The 17,021-nt window shown below is 44.0% G+C and overlaps 2 protein-coding genes across 2 annotated transcripts in view; one reads left to right on the forward strand and one right to left on the reverse strand.

Annotated features, from left to right (window-relative positions):
- PGS1 (phosphatidylglycerophosphate synthase 1) overlaps nucleotides 1-7,832 on the reverse strand; it is a 121,534-nt gene extending 113,702 nt beyond the window's left edge. The window contains exons 1-5 of the mRNA XM_044675176.1: nucleotides 7,682-7,832; nucleotides 7,174-7,382; nucleotides 6,741-6,832; nucleotides 5,030-5,292; nucleotides 714-817 (exon numbers count right to left, since the gene is read on the reverse strand). Coding sequence (XP_044531111.1) covers nucleotides 714-817; nucleotides 5,030-5,292; nucleotides 6,741-6,832; nucleotides 7,174-7,382; nucleotides 7,682-7,832 — 819 coding nt within the window. The remainder of the gene's footprint in view (nucleotides 1-713; nucleotides 818-5,029; nucleotides 5,293-6,740; nucleotides 6,833-7,173; nucleotides 7,383-7,681) is intronic.
- Nucleotides 6,461-10,368, forward strand: SOCS3 (suppressor of cytokine signaling 3). Its single transcript, XM_044672104.1, has 2 exons — nucleotides 6,461-6,866; nucleotides 7,701-10,368. Exon 2 carries the CDS (start codon nucleotides 7,831-7,833, stop codon nucleotides 8,503-8,505), a length of 675 nt encoding a protein of 224 aa, XP_044528039.1. The 5' UTR covers nucleotides 6,461-6,866; nucleotides 7,701-7,830; the 3' UTR covers nucleotides 8,506-10,368.
- Nucleotides 10,369-17,021: the final 6,653 nt, after the last annotated feature.

Here is a 17,021-nt window from a genome sequence, read left to right on the forward strand (position 1 = left end):
CTTCCTTCCTTCCTTCCTTCCTTCCTTCCTTCCTTCCTTCCTTCCTTTCTTTCTTTCTTTTTGCCACAAAATCTGATTTCAGTATCTGGTGTTGCCCTTGCAACCTTTTGGGATGTTGAAAAAAGTGTTTGCTTTGAACAAATTATTTTAACAAAACTCTATTAGTCTCTTCCTTGTTTCTTTTTGTACTTGAAGGCCAATCTTGCCTGTATTCCAATTATCTTTTGGTTTCCTACTTTTAGCATTCTAATCTCCTATGATGAATATGACATCTTTTATGGTATTCTTTCTAGATGTTGTAGAGCTGATCAACTTTGACCTCTTTAGCATCAGTAGTTGGAGCTTAGATTTATAGAACTGTGCTGTTGAATGGTTTGCTTTGGATTCAAATGAATTCATTTTGTCATTTTTAGATTATACCCCAGGACTGATTTTCTCACCCTTTTATTGACTGAGGGCTACTCCATTTCATCTTTAAAAACAAAAAACAAATGCTTATCTTCTGACAATTCTAAGGCAAAAGAGCAGGAGGATTAGGCAATTGGGTCACATAACTAGGGAATATCTGTACTCCATTTCTTCTAAGGGATTCTTGACCATAGTAGTATATGTAATGATCACCTCAATTAAATCCAACCATTTCCATGCATTTAAATTGACTGGCACAAGTGATATTGATGTTTCAGTCTCCAGTTTGACCACCTCTAACTTACCTTGCTAGGTTCCTTTACAATACTAATCTCTGCACCTTCAGACTTTCCTTTCATTCCCCAGATATATTCAAAACTGAGCTTTCTTTCAGCTTTGGTCACAAGGCCTGAAGAGGGAGGGAGGAAGAAGAGAGAGAAAAAGGAAAAAAAGGAAAGAATGTCTTTGAGGTTTTTGTTTTTTTTAATGTACAGAAGAGAACAGAAAGGCAGAAGGAAACAAAGATAGCAGGAACAGCTTTGAAAGTTACAAGGGGAAAAAGTTATGGGAAGTTAGTAAGTATTTGAAAAAATAATAATAAAACATTTTTTAGAAGAAACTATTCTTTTAGGAGATAAAGTAGTGACTTACCAACTCCCTATAATATTATATATGTGTGTTAATTGTATATCTTGGATACCTTAACAGTTAAAATCAATATATTTTCCCCTTTGATTCCTTCTTTCTTATCCTAATTGTATTAGTTTTGTTTGTGCAGAAATTTTTCAATTTCAAGTAATCCAAGTGTTCTCTTTTGTCTTTTATAATTGCCTCTATCCCTTATTTTGTCTAAGAATATCTCCAGGAGAACAATTTATGTAATAATATTACAAAGATAAGCAATTTTGACAGAATTCTGATAAACAAAATTATTGAGATACCAAAGGACTCATGGTAAACCATGCTTCCCACCTCCTGATAGAGAGGTGATGGATTCAGTGCAGATTAAGACTTTTTTTTGGGGATATGGCCAATGTAGAAATTAGTTTTACTTAATTATACATGTTTATTATAAGATTTTTTTTTCCTCTCTAAGAAGGAGATGGGAAAAAGAGAGATTTTCATGGGAAACAACTTAATTAAAAGAACATAGAGTTAAAATGAGCAAATTTCAAGTTTAAAAAGTTATATCAGTAGCAGAAGTTTCTGTATGAAAAATAAATAATTTTATAAAAATAATATTGACAGTGTCCCTTATTGTACCTTCCTATATATTAAATTCTAAATAGCTTGCTTATTTTAGTCACTTTTATTCAGGGCTTTGAGCTAAGGGCTAAGTAATTGGGGTTAAGACTTGCTGGGCCAGGGTCACACAGCTAGGAAGTGTCTGAGGGCATATTTGAACCCAGGACCTCTCATCTCTAGCCCTGGCTCTAAAGCCACTGACCCACCTAGCTGCCCCCTTTCTTTCACTTATTTTTTAAAACCCTTATCTTGCATCTTAGAAACAATACTGTATATTGGTCCAAGGCAGAAGAGGGAAAAGGGCTAGGCAATGGGAATGAAGTGACTTACCCTGAGTTACACAGCTAATTAGTGACTAAGAGTAGATTTTAATCCAGGACATCCCTTTTCTAGGCCTAGCTCTTAATCTATTGATCTACCTAACTGTCCCCCATTTACTTTACTTTTTTAAAAAAACTCATACCTTCCATCAATACTGTGTACTGGTTCTAAGGCAGAAGAGTTGTAAGAGCTAGGCAATGGGGTCAAGTGACTTGCCCAGGGTCACACAGGTAGGAAGTGTTTGAGGCCACATTTAACCCAGGACTTTGCAACTTCAGGCCTGGCTCTCAATACATTGATCCACCTAGCTGCCCCGCCCCATTTACTTTTAAAGTAAAATGAATTGTAAAGAGCACTGGAGTTGTAGTCCAAGGATCTGTTTTCAGGCCTATCTCTGCTTCTTAGCAATTGTGGATTTGGGGCAGTTTCCTTAATAATTGTAAAATAATAACTAGCATATTATATGCCAGCTGCTTTACAAATATTAATCTCACAACAATTCTGGGAGGAAAGTGCTATTATTATGCCCATTTTATTGGTGAGGCAAAGTTAAGTGACTTGTCCAAAGTCACACAATATGTCTGAAGCTGAATTTGAACTCAGTCCTTTTTTCTTACTTTAATTTTTAAAAAATTTATTGATTAATTATGAACATTTTTCCACGGTTACATGATTCATATTCTTTCCTTCTCCTCCTCCCTTAACCCTCCCATAGCCAACTCACAATTCCACTGGGTTTTACATGTGTCATTGATCAAAACCTATTTCCATATTTTTAGTATTTTCACTAGGGTGATTGTTTAAAGTCTGTGTCCCTAATCATATCCCCATTGACCCATGTGGTCAAGCAGTCGTTTTTCTTCTGTGTTTCTGCTCCCACAGTTCTTTCCCTGGATGTGGATTACGTTCTTTCTCATTAAGTCCCTCAAAAATGTCTTGGATCATTGCATTGCTGCAGGTAGAGAAGTCCATTACATTCCATTGTGCCACATCTGTCTCTGTGTATAAGGTTCTTCTGGTTCTGCTCCTTTCACTCTGCATCAATTCCTGGAGGTCATTCCAGTTCACATGGAATTCCTCCAGTTCATTATTCCTTTTAGCACAATAGTATTCCATCACCAACAGATAACATAATTTGTTTAGCCATTCCCCAATCAAAGGGCATCTCTTTGTTTACCAATTTTTTTACCACCATAAAGAGTGTGGCTACAAATATTTTTGTATGTCTTTTTCCCTATTATCTCTTTGGGGTACAAACTCAGCAGTGGTTTGGTTGGATCCAAGGGTAGGCAGTCTTTTAAAGCCCTTTGGGCATAGTTCTAAATTGCCCTCCAGAATTGTTGGATCAATTCACAATTCCACCAGCAATGCGTTAATGTCCCCATTTTGCCACATCCCCTCCAACATTTATTTCTTTCTTTGCTGTCATGTTAGCCAAGCTGGTAGGTGTGAGGTGGTACCTCAGAGTTATTTTGATTTGCATTTCTCTAATTATAAGAGATTTAGAACACTTTTTCATGTGCTTATTGATAATTTTGATTTCTTTATCTGAGAATTACCTATTCATGTCCCTTGCCCATTTATCAATTGGGGAATGGCTTGATTTTTTGTACAATTGATTTATCATCATATATTTGGAACTCAATCCTTTTGTTCCAAGCCCAGCTCTCTATCTACTGCACCACCTAGTTATCTACTTTGTCTCTATAAGCCTCAGCTTCCTTTGCAAGACAAACCAAATCCTATTAATTTTTAATAACTAATTATTTGTGGGAAAGTATTTTGGTTCAGATCATAGAGATTATTTTCAGTAACATATTTCAGTTATGGTGGGGTGGGGTGGGGCAGCTGGGTGGAGTGGATTCAGAGCCAGGCCTAGAGAATGAAGGTCTTGGGTAAAATTGAGGCTCAGACACTTTCTACTTGTGTGACCCTGGGCAAGTCACTTAACCCCCATTGCCTAGCCCTTATTGCTCTTCTGCCTTGGAACCAAAACTGTTATAATTATGGGAGGTCTCTTGATCTATTTAAGATGGTAAATTGTTGTACAGAGAGAAGATGACCCTTCTCACTTTTAACAGTTGCCCAGGCAGGATCCTTCAGGTCTAAGAGGTATATCCCTTCAGGACCCACCTGGGGTTAATTGATATGTTGATTTGGGCTCCTTAGCTAGGATAACGCCTTGTATTCTGACTGCGATTTCTCCCTTCCCAAAACAAGCTTGGAAACTGCTCTAGGAAGGTACTTTAAACTTTATATTAAACAAGTAGGATATGGGTCTTAAAGGACTGTGGTATAGGAGACCCTATTCTAATGATTACTAATGAAATCTCAACTGCTAGCAGATGAAGAATCAATGTAGCTTCCCTCTGGTTCAGCCTGGCCAGGACTAAACCAGAGTAGGTAAACTGCTGGGTTATCTTTGACTTCTTCAATAGATCTTCAGCCTTACAGTAGACCACCCTTTCCACCCTCTTCTTCGTCTCCTGCCCACTTCCCGGATCCCTCCCGGGCCCTGGGAAACCTAGATATCTAGATGATGAAACTCCTAATATCTAAGGGCAGTAGACACCAAGGTGGTGGTCAGGTACAGGTTGGAACGGTATCTCAAGTACAGGAAGAGTTTGCAAAGAGATGTTTGCACCCTCTCACTCCAAGACCAGGATCCACCGATCTCCAGCCTCAGCACAGGTCAAAGACCCAGAATCCCTTCAGGATTCTCAACTGCCCCATCTTCTGCCTTTCGCAGGACTTCCCTGGGAACATTCCATCCAACTGACTTATTTGTCAATCAAAGGTGAACTTCAAGCTCCCAGAGATTCAATATAACAATACACAGTATTGATTCTAAGACAGAAGGTTTAACAAAAAACAGTAATAAATCTGGATTAAACTGACCTTTTACAAGTAATGGGGCATTTGGTGGTCTAAGGAGTAAACTAAACTTTTTAAAGCAGAGGTGGGGAAGAGGGTGATTGAGAAACTCTTCAAAATTGCTTTTAGAGCAAGTAGTCCCACCTAACCTTAGGTCAGATTCCAGTTACAGGTGTTTTACCTGAACTGCCTGCCAAATAACCCCTAGGTCTCTCCATCTCCAAGTTTGGAGGATTTCTTTTCTGAGCAATCCCGGCTTCAGGGGCTGCCCAAGCAAGAACTCTTTTTACAGAGACTCCAGTACGCCCTCTAGTGGATAGTGTGGAGTGGAAGGAGGAGTGGTGGAGGGATTTTCGTCCGAGACTGGTAGCCCAACCGCACACACAGTCCACGGAGCTCAGAGAGAGGCGAACGTTGGAGGCAGCATAGTCCCAGAAGACAACCCTGGGTGAGCGCAAGGAGAGGGGGAGCTTCCTACGCTACTGCTAAACTACGGGATGAAAGGATGAAAGCCGTAGCTATCTAGGACTAGATAGACTTCAGGCTAGTCTTCACAGTTGGTGAAGGTGGGGAAAGAGAACAATATAGAATTGCATGGGAAGAAAGGGCTGCCGAGAATAGGAATAAGTGACCGAAGGAGCACTGAAGAAAGATAGGGATAATCTAGGCTCCTGCCCCGGTCTAGTCTACACCGTCCGGGGTGGGGGGTGTGGGGGTGTGGGGGAAGAGGGCAGCATAGGGTGTACGTACAGGAGTGCAGAGGGCAAGAAGTGATCGAAAAGCTGGGTTGAGCTATGATTTCTGCCCCAGTCTATTCTGCACAATCTTTGGTGGTGGGAAAGGGCAGTATATGTGCACGAGAAGAGAGAGGTGCAGAAGACACAAATGAGTAGAAGAAGAAGATGGGGCAGCTAGGGCTCCTGCCTCAGTCTAATCTACGAAGCCCCGGAGACATACGTTCCCAGTTTCACCTTTGGGAAGCATGCGTAAATGAATTGATTACTAAACTTGGACCTGAAGCATTTCTCTTCCCTCCAGAGAATCTGTGGTTTGAAGGGTTTCTTCCCTTTCCGGGCAGCCCCCGGGTGGCTGGGTGGGGGTGGGGATCAAGGGGTTCGAAAAAGCTAATCGCCTCCTTTAGTTTTGTCCCCCAGAAAACCTGTCTCATTTGCCCGAACCAGCATAAATCGAGTACGGGGACATCCACACGGATCTAAGAGGAAAAAGAGAGAGCTAAGGAAATCACCTCTGCGCTCTTCCACAGCGGCCTAGACTGAATCAACAGCGCCTCACGCCTTTGCCAGAAACTCACCTTCTTAGAAGGGAGAAAAAAAAAAGTGTGAATGAGAAGTTACGGGAGAAGACGCGGCTGGGGGAGGGGCCCTCTATACCAGGAACGGGCTGGATGGTCTGGCTCGGTGCCCTGGGTTTTCTCTGTTGTCTCGGTCTCTGTCCTATTGCGTGTCTCTGTCTCTGTCTTTCCCCTCCCTCCCTCGCTTCCTCCCTCCCTTTTCTCTCGCAGTCTCTGACTAAACGTTACAAGAAGACGTTCGGTTCAATTCCTGGAATAGGGAGGCGGGGCTTTCGGCCCAACGGGTATAATAGCCCAGTCACTGCCTCCCCGAAGTGGCATTTATTCTGGACCTCTCCGCCTTCCTCATTAGAGCTTGCTACCCTGCGTGCCTGTGCCGCCCTGACTCACAGACACACACAGCCAGCCAGACAGGCTGGCCAGCCTTGGGGAGACTGACGCTTCCAACCCAACCCACCCAGCCAACTGTGTCTCCCCCACTTATTCCCGGACCCGGGAGGCGAAGCTTGAGGGAGAAAGGGAGGGGGGACCCAGAACTGAAGCCAAAAATACACGCGTGCAACCCCTGTGTGGACTTTACCGTTCCCTACATTTGGCCACAACGCCGGCCACATCTGGCGGGCTTGTTAAGGACCTCGTACGGTTGGAGACTGTACTGGAGATACACACGGCCTAAAATACGGAGACTTCGTTCGAATTGGACTAGGTAAGAATGTGGGGTGTAGGTTCAGGGCGTCTAGGGGGCTCTTCTCTACGTTCCTTTTCCCTAATCGGAGTAAAGAAGCCCGTTCCTAATGGAAGATGGGGCAAAGTGAGGGACTGAGATGGAGGAAGCGAAGAGGCTTCGACCCTAGTTTAGGGGAGTCTCTTCCCTCCCTCGCTACCTCCACCCCCAGCTCAATGAATGCAAAAGTCGGTGGTGGGGGGCTCTAATTTTCACCTCTGTCCCGAAGTGTCCCAGCTCTGGAAAATGCCCCAGTTTTCTCGTAACACCTCCCCCGCCTCCGGGATACCGGACATCCAGGCACCCGGAGGGTTAGGGGGATGTGGAAGGGGTGGGGGTGGGGGACGGGAAGGCAGTATTTCCCCGGACTACTTGCCCCAGCCCCCTTCTGTACTCCCTTTTGGACCTGTTTGTTGAAATCCAACTTGTGCACAAGAGTTTGCAAATTACTCCCTTCCTCGTCCCTTTCTCCTCCTTCTCTGCCCCCACCCCCTCCAGCTGAGAGTTCAGGAAAGGGCTGGCAGTGCACCCACCAAGCGCTGGCACCGGGCTAGACCGGCAGTGCTGGGGGCGGGGGATGGGTGGAGCTGTGGGAGTCTTCTTCCATTCGCCTTTCCCTACCTAAGGCTGACCCCAAAGCCCGGTAGGTTGAAGGTAGGCAGTCCCCCAAATGACTGCTGGGGGATGGGAGGATATGACGAAATAAGGGTTTGGGGACCCCAATCTCCTAGTTCTGGAACCTAGGCAGCCTTGGTAGTGTTTTGGGACGGGAAATGATACGACATTCTATATCTCACTGCTCCTTTCCCTTCTCAGCCTTCGGGGATGTGGTAGCAGCCGGTGCACCTTGGGGCAGCAGCCAAAGGATCCGGAGGAGCAGCAGCAGCAGTCTCTACTGCTGCCGCCGCGGCCACCACCAAACAGATCCAAGCTGGCTCCTTGCGCCATGGTAACCCACAGCAAGTTCCCCGCCACCGGGATGAACCGCCCCCTGGACACCAGTCTGCGCCTCAAGACCTTCAGCTCCAAGAGCGAATACCAGCTGGTGGTGAACGCTGTACGCAAATTGCAAGAGAGCGGCTTCTATTGGAGTGCGGTGACCGGTGGGGAGGCCAACCTGCTGCTAAGTGCTGAGCCCGCGGGTACCTTTCTCATCCGAGATAGCTCGGATCAGCGCCACTTCTTCACTCTCAGCGTCAAAACCCAGTCCGGGACAAAGAACTTGCGAATCCAGTGCGAGGGCGGGAGTTTTTCCCTGCAAAGCGATCCCCGGAGCACCCAGCCGGTGCCTCGCTTTGACTGTGTTCTCAAACTGGTACATCACTACATGCCCCCCTCTTCTTCCTCCTCCTCAACTTCCTCTGCGGCCTCCCCTTCGTCAATGCAGGATCAGTTGCTCCCTCAACCCCTCCCTGGGGCTCCTCCTAAACGAGCCTATTATATTTACTCTGGGGGAGAGAAGATCCCCTTGGTGCTCAGTCGACCCCTTTCCTCCAACGTGGCCAGCCTGCAGCACCTCTGTCGGAAGACAGTCAATGGACACCTGGACTCCTATGAGAAAGTTACTCAACTCCCTGGGCCCATCAGGGAATTCCTGGACCAGTACGATGCCCCTCTTTAAAAGGGGATGGATAATGGACATTCTGCCTTCACCCCACCAAAATATGCAGGGAAGGGGGTTGGCACCTCCGTCCCCTGTGGCACACAGCATAAGCACAAGGGATACAACCAGATTGGAGAGTCCCTTTTTCTCCTATCCACAGCAGAGCCAGGGGGTCCAGAGGCTTTGCCCTCTGACTCCCCCCTCCCCTTCCCTCTCCAGTATGGGTGCAGGCTGATCTTGGAAAATATTGGAGGGGAAATCATCAGTCATCTTCCTTTCCACTCTCCAACTTCTGGAGGAGCCATCAGACCTTTTAGGACAATTCAGAAAAAGAGGATTTTGATTTCTCTTCCTTTCCTTTATTCTCCCTCCCTGGAGAAGCAGTGGGACTGAAAAGAGCTTTAAACTGATGATAGCTACAGGTGAATGTCCCTACTTTTCTAGGGACTCGTTTGCTGTTTGGTTTGATTTAAAATGGCTTGAAACCTGAGCTGGTGTCAGGGGCTGGAAGAGGAGGAAAACTGGGCCCCCTGGAATGGGCCTGAGGGCTAGCCAAGGAAATGATCTGATTCTCAATGCAAATAGCTTTCCATCCCCCATTCCCAGCCTCTGGTGAGGTGGGTGTACTGTTCCTACCCTCCTGGGGAGGTGAGGAAAGGAGCCTAGGATCGTACTGAAGAAGTAAACTCTCATTCTTTAGTTATCTCCTCACTTCTGACGCCTTTCCCTCCTTCCTCCATTCTCCCTCCTTTCTCTCCCCTTTCCCTCAACCCCCATTACTGGGAAACACCCAAGCCTAGATTCCAACTTACTAGGGAAAACCAACATAACCTCTCCTGTTTTAAGGGGGGGAGGGAAGATACTGGCATTTGGAAGGAAAAGGGGGAGAAAGAAAATGAAGCTCTAGTCTGGTGGTAGGGTTGGTCCACTGTCCTGAAAGAGGTGGTTTTTCTTATTCTCCTTTTCTCATATTGTACCTTTTATCACCTCAATATAGGAGGTGAACTGCCTCTTGCCCCAAAGCCCAGAAAGAGAAACTTCATATTTTCCCTCCTTTATCTAGAAGGGGATTGCCTTAAAACTCTCCCTGTCCCATGGATAGGGGCTGGCACATTAGAGTAACTTAACACTTTGCTGATAATGGGTCCACCAGTCCCAGCCTAAAGAAGTTAAGTGACTTGCCCAAGAACACAGAGCCTGGGAGTAACTCAGTGTTTAAGTAGCATCTATGGATCCCTCCTATGGGGAATAGTAGGGGAAGGGGTGTGGGAGATTCATGTTTTCTAAAAGACCTAGAATAAGTTCTGTTATTCTGAAGTGTTGTCTAGTCCATTTGGGGGATGCTCAGATTGCCCCACTTTGGGTGTCTAGCAGCAGACCCTACTCCTATAGCCTCTTGGGTTCCTGGGTGTCTCTCCCCATTCCCTACATCCCAGGCTTCTCTAATCAATTCTCTAGCCTCTCTGCAGGCATAACAGGGAGGTCAAAGGAGGGGTGGGAGCTGAAGCACTCACTAAGTGCACTGCTCTGAGAAAGCACTGATCATTGTCACCCTACATGGAATGTAGCAACAAAGCAATTACCTGGAACTGTTTGTTTGTTTTTTAATGAAAAACAAAACACACGTTTTCTGTCAGGTGTTTGGCTGGATGAGGCAGTTGTGTTGGGTGTTATTTTTTTTTCTGGTTAAAAATGTTTACAAATCTGCCTCAATCAACTCTGTCTTTTATAAAGATTCCACCCTGTGCCCTGCCCCCCACCCCTGCCTTTGAGGCTGATAAGAAGATGCTTGAAGAACCCAACAGAATACAAATTCAAGTCAAACTTTGCACATATTTATATTTATAGTCAGAAAAATACATTTCAGTAATTTATAATAAAGAGCACTATTTTTTAATGAAAACTTCACCTGAGGCTTTTGTATTTTTTTCCTCTATCAAGTACACCTACAATCTGTGATAACAGAAAGGGAGATGAATGAGTGGCATAGGTGTATAAAGCCACTGTCCTAGGAGCCTCCAATAACACTTAGACTTTGAGTGTCCATGGCCTGCTCTTCAAAGACAAAGAAACTTTGACTTCTTTGTAAAGAGAGGGAGTAATTCCTGATAGGTTGAGTCACATAGGACCAGCATATGCAAAGTAGGAGCTAAAGGAGAGCTTCGAACAGAATGAAGTTTCCTTAGGAAGCTAGGTCTAGCTGGATAATATTCTGAGAAAGCAGGAACAACTGGTGTCAAGTAGAGAAAGTCTCACATTAGAGGTCCTAAAGGGATGGCACCAAGTCCCTAGAAATTACCAAATACCCAAGAGGAGATAAAGACCTTACTGCAAGTAGACAGCACAATGTCCATTGAAAAAGCATTGAAATTATCGGCAGGGTTCAAATCTTTCCTCTGCAACTTGCTACCTGTGTGACGACCTCAGGGCCTTAGACTCTTATTAAAATAAGTGTTAAATTCCCATCTCTAAGGTCTCTGCTAGCTCTAAATTCAATGGTCCTTAAGATTCCAAAACACAATGTTCAGATTGCCCCACTCCCAAAACACTGGACAAAAATCCACAGTTGCCTCTGGCTTTGTCAAGGCAGTGTTAGTATGCATAGTTTATTACCCTCAGAGCTTGATTACTATCTTAGATGCCCATGTAGATAGATAGAACTAGAGATATTTTCTATTTCTCTTAAGAGCAGAATGGGAAGAAGTTTCACTCTTAAGACAGAGGGCCTCTCCTGGATTTAGCATCCTCCCAGGGGCTTAAAATACCAGAGCAAAACCCGAGGATTTCCAGGCACCTGATAAATAGCTCCAGGACTCATGTCTAAGAGCAAGGCAACAGTATGTTTTTTCCTTCTTATTTCCTAAACTCTTGGAGAAAATGACCCAAAGTGACAAGATGACAAGCAATGCTTTGATATTGCTGAATAGGCAGAGCATGAAGAGTTGCATAATTTTGAAGAGCAGCCAATTCCAGATATCTAGGGGCAGGGGAAGTCACATTCCTCAAATCTAATATCAGGCAAGGAAAAATTATACAGGCAGGGAAGAGTTAATGGGTTCAGGTTCTCAATTGCCTCCCAAGAATATGCCGACCCAGGAATAAACCTGGAACATTTGAATCCCTAGCCTCAAGGGAATAGTTCTGGCCAAGTTTGCTTCTTTATTAAAAACATATACAAACAAACAAACCAGAAACTCACCAGGATGGAGCTGAAGATACCTGAAGAACTCACATACTCAAGGATTCTCAGGAGGGGTGGTGTTTGCTTTGATTTGGGGAGCCATTCAAGGACAGTGGAAAGTTTTTATGGGAGGCTAGCAAGCTAAGATTTACTTTCACAGATCTTAGAGGAAACTACTCTGTTCTGCCTTTGACATCTGTGGGTTGGCCATGGTGGATCCTATGTAGGTAAGGGGAAAGAGGAAGATATTCTGACAATTTTATCTCACCTATTGCTCCAAACTTTTCCCAAATCTCTTCTTTCTTCCTAACCTCATCCTTCCTCTCAAGTTATTCCAACTTTAATCCTAACTCTTTCATCACTAAATTCACTTCCAACTTCTTTCTACCCAGTGTTATTAAATGAATTTCTCTGATACCTTAAGATCATAAGATTTCCATCCTGAAAGGACCTTGTCATTGTTGGTCAGCCATTTTAGTTGGGTCTGACTCTTTGTGACCCCATTTGAGATTTTCTTGGCAAAGATATTGGAGTGGTTTGCCAGTTCTTCTTTAACAAATGAGGAAGTTGATGCAGGTTAGATGATTTGCTCAGGATCACATTGTTAGTTAGTATCTGAGGCCAGATTTGAACTCAGTTCTTCCTGACTCCAGGCCTCTATCCACTGCACCATCTAGCTGTCCTATCATTTATTTCAAACCTCTTCATTTTACAGACTAGATTACACAGGTAGCACACAAATAGCAGAGCCAGATTTCAATTTTGGTTTTCTGAATCAAGTTCATTGCTCTTTTTAATATAACATACTTCTCTAATCACTTCTTCCCTTCTCATATCCTCCATTAGGAATTGGGTTGAGAGAGTTGGGTCTCTTTGCTTAAATTGAGCCTTTGCCTCAGGGCCTTAGTGATATTCAGAAAATGAGGAAAGAAATCTAGATGTTTTCTCTTTCCTGTCACCTCCCTCTACAAGAGAAGGAGAAAGAGAAGAAGGAGGAAGAGGAGTAAAGCTTACCTTCCAGGTTCTGAAGACAAGAATACTCTAGTATAGTGAGAATGGCTCATAAGGAGCAATTACATAGGCAGGAATCCAACTGAAATAGGACTCAAGTGAATATTCATTAGAATTAATTTTGCTAGAGGTTTCCATTTTCCATATAGTTTGAGGGGTCTCTGATAATTGAACTCTTTTTTCCATCAGCAGACCTCCTCCCTCTTCTCACCAAAACCATCTTGGCCAAGTTTGGGTTTTGTTTTGCTCTGTTAAGAGTTAGAGCTATGATGCCCAAGACTCTGCTGGGAGATGTGGTATCTTGGAATAAGCTAATGATCAGAGTCAGACATTTGGAGTTGGAATCTCGGCTCTGCCAATTATAGCCTGTGTGACTTTGGGGTAAATCATTTCCCACTCTCTGAGATTTCTCATTTGTAAAATGAGTGAGTTGATTTAGAAGCTTTCTTTCAGTTAAATGGATATTCTGTCATCCTACATAGGGAGGCACCCTTCTCCCAGGTTCATACACACAGTTTACATTTTGAAGCAGAGCACAGCCAAAGGGGCCTGGGGGTATCAGGACAGAAGTTCCTAACTCTTCCTTTGAGAGTGTGGGGATCAGGGGAATATTTGGAATGCAGTTCATTTCTATATGTGCTCCTCTCGAGGACCAAGGACAAAAGAAGGAAAGGGATGCCAGTGGCAGAGAAACTGGAAGAGACCAAGTCAAAATCTGGCACAGAAAGAGAAACAGCTCGAAAGAGTTAGAGGAGAAAAAGAGAAATATGGAGCTGAGGCTGCAAGAGCGGGAGAGGGTGGCAGGAAGAGGGGGCTGGGGAGAATGGGGAAGGATTAGTCAAAATCTTGAGAGGAAAAATCCTTCTTGAATGAGGAGCTTGCAAAAATTTGCAAGCAGCAACCCTTTTCCCTAACCCTGATCTTTACAACAGCTACCATTCCCCTTTGCCCCCCTTTATTTTGGTAACACTGTGCTGGGTGCATAGTTAAATACTTTCCCTCTTGCCAGGAAGAGTGACTTCCCAGACACCCCAGAAGCCCTGACGGAGCTATGTGAAGAATGTCCACACAGAGTACAGAGGGTGGCACCTTCCCAGCCAGCACTGAAAGCGGGGAGTGTCCCTGCTCATCTGATACAGCCCTGGTCACACCCCCTCTCCTCCTCCCCCTTCACCCCCTTCCTCTTCCCTCCCCCCTCCTCAGAGTTATGTCTCCATGGCAATAGGATTACAGGCGGAATAGCACTGTTTATTCTCAGCCCAGTGCCAGGAAATTAGGCAGGGAGGCTGCCAGGCGCACCTCCCTGGGGGAGGGGGAAGGGGGAGGAAAGAGAGGAATACAAGCCTGTGGGCTCTGGGCCCAAGGGAAAGGAACTAGTCAAAGGTGAGGGAGGTGGGCCAGTGGGGAGGTCTTCGTAAAAGAGGGGGTCTCTGGGGAAGGGAAGAGAGGAGGTATGGGAGAAGTTTTAGGGAATTAGGGGGCAGGAGAAAGGATCTTTGGGGAAGAAACAGGCCAGGCTGCTGAAGGGGAGTTTGCCAAGGGCCCTAAGGGTGGAGAGAGGAAATAGGTCATTCTTCATCCTGCTGATACAACATAATTGGGGGGGAACTAGGCGGACACACTCAGAGTGAGGTCTAGTATTCTCTCCCTCTCCTAATCTGAAGTAGCATGGCTTCTCCTGCACCATGAAGCTGAGATCTTATCAAAGAACCCCTTACTCCCTCCCTCCCTGCCCTTTCTCAGCTCAGTCCAGAGAACCCCCAGCAGCCTCCACAGCTTACTTTCATTGTAACATACTCATTCAACTCATGACCTTATTTAATCATCTCATTAAAGCAAATATGATTTTGTTCATTTTTAGAGTCAAGGCAACTGAGACCCAGAAAGAGCCTCAGTTTTTGCCCAAGATCATATTAGTAAATTGGTAACATCCAGTATTCCTGATTTTTAATCCAGTGCTCCTTCCACTAGACTATTTTTAGTATTCTCTACCACCACCCCATCCCCACACTCCTCTCTGCCTCTGATATGGCTATGGTTCCCTTAGGGGAAGACAACCCTTTATTTTCTTGTCTCCCTGGGACAAAGAATTTCCTCCATGAAGTGACTGAACCAGAGCTGGGAAGTGAACAGGATGAGAATGCTATGAGCTTACCACATTTTCTGCAGCAGGTCCAGGCAAGTGTAGCCCATCCCTCTCCCTAGGGACTCCAGCCTCAGTCATCCCTTAAGATTGGGAAAAATAGAGAGGGGTATAGAGACAATGGTCCAGCCCTCTTGGCCCTGTTGCCTGTGCTGGATAAAACTAGGAATTTGTGAAATTTTGAGATAGAATTGGCCCACCATCACAATGACTGACAAGAAAGCTGGAGCATCATGAGGTATATTTCCAGAAATTAGGGGAGAACTCTGGACTTCCCACTCTCCTCCAGATGGTTGGCTGATTACAGAACAATACAGCCTTAAGCAATAAAAGTACTGGCAATACTAAGCTGTAGAAAGAGAGGAAGCATAGAATCAGAATGTGAAATTTAGAAGGGACCTTAATGCCCTTCTAGTTCAGAGTTTCTAATCTTTCTTGTGTCACGAAATCCTTTGGAAGCCTGGTGAACCGCTTCTTAAAATGTTTTAAATACATAAGAAAATATAAAATAAACCAATTATGTTGAAATACAGCTTTCAAAAATATTTTTTTTAACTTCTTGGACCATAGATTTAGAATCTTTTCTAATCTAAATTCCTCATTTTGCAGAGGAAACCAAGACCTAGAAAGAGAAGCTTATTTATCTAACATTATAGAGATTGTTACTGACAGAGCAAGGAATAGAGCCCAAGGTTCCTGACTACCAAGCCAGAATTCTTGCCACTGTACTACCACTTTGCCTTGCTGTCTGAAGTCTCTTCTGAAAGGAGGCAAGAGCCATAGATCTGGATATAAGAAATAGTAGTATCTGTTATCAGTATTGTTGGATTTTTTCAAGTGTTCCCAGTTTCAGGAAAACTCATTCAATGTATCCCTTGCATCCAAACTTTCCTATTTTAGATGGTCAGTGTCATCCTGTTAGTTTCCCAAGTTACTTCTGTACTAATTTATTATTATTACTAATTAATAATAATTTCTTTGTATTAATTTCAACTCCAAACTCTCCTCACAAATTCAATCATTTGCTTAATTTTTCTTTTTCTACCTCTGCAACATCTTAAGAGTCTGACTCTTTTTCTCTACTTACACAGGGCTCTCCTTGCCTCTCACCTAGATTATTGCCACGATCTCCTAATTGGCTTCTCTGCTTCAAGTCTTTCCCCACTCCAGTCCATCCTACACACTATTGCCAAAGTGATTTTCCTTAAGTGCAGATATGATTGTGACCCTGTCACTCCCAAGCTCAATTGACTCCAGTGGTTCCCTTTTACCCTCTACAGCAGTGATAGGCATACTTTTTAAAGAGGGGCCAAAGGAAAGGAAATGTTCATCTGTCAGTCTGTTTCTAAGGCAACTCTTTGGAAGTTTCATTGTATTGTATCCTACTCATTGTATTCATCAGATTAGGAATAATGTCGCCCTGCCAGATAGAACATTTTAGGGGGCCCCATCTGGCCTGTGGGCTGTAGTTTGCCCATCACTGCTCTAGAGGATAAACTATAAACTATTCTGTTAAGTTTTTAAAAGCCCTTCACAACCTCACCCCAACCTATCTTTCCACCTTCTATGGATATTATTGCCAACCCTCCCCTGTAATCTAGCCAAATTTACCTTTTGTTTGTTCTTCACACACTATGCTCCATCTTCTATCTCTTTGTCTTTGTATTTGGAACTCTATCCTTAGCTCTGCCTTACTGAATCTCTTTCTTCAAGACACAGCTCAAGCACCACCTTCTACTTAAAGGCTTTTCTGATCCTCTCAACAGCAAGTGCCCTCTTTCCTAAAGTACCTTGCATTTATCCTCTTCATATTTTTCTACATATATGTTTATGTTTCCATTAGATTTAAAATTCCTTGCCAGTATGGATTATTTCATTTCAGCACACTTAATAAATGCTTGTCAATTAATTGATTGCATGTCCTCTAGTTTTTAAAACAGAGGCAGATTATCAGGTGAGAATTGGATGAGATGATCTCTAAGGTCCCTTCCTTCCAGCTTTAATACTTTGACTCTATGACTAATCTACATCATATGTTTTTTAAAAATGTTGTTTTTCAGGAAAACTCTCAGCCCTTACTCTGCTTCATTCAGCATCTCTAATTTTTGTCTATTTTTCCTTTAAATTGTCTTTTGGATCTACTTCTTCCTCTCTGTTCTCACTGACACTATCTGAAGTTCAGGTCCTCATCATCTCATT

The sequence above is a fragment of the Gracilinanus agilis genome, chromosome 4, assembly GCF_016433145.1.
Source record: "Gracilinanus agilis isolate LMUSP501 chromosome 4, AgileGrace, whole genome shotgun sequence".
Classification (NCBI taxonomy): Eukaryota; Metazoa; Chordata; class Mammalia; order Didelphimorphia; family Didelphidae; genus Gracilinanus; species Gracilinanus agilis.

Excerpts from the sequence above, each read along its gene's own strand:
- SOCS3 (XM_044672104.1), top strand. The coding sequence starts at position 7,831 with ATGGTAACCCACAGCAAGTTCCCCGCCACCGGGATGAACCGCCCCCTG.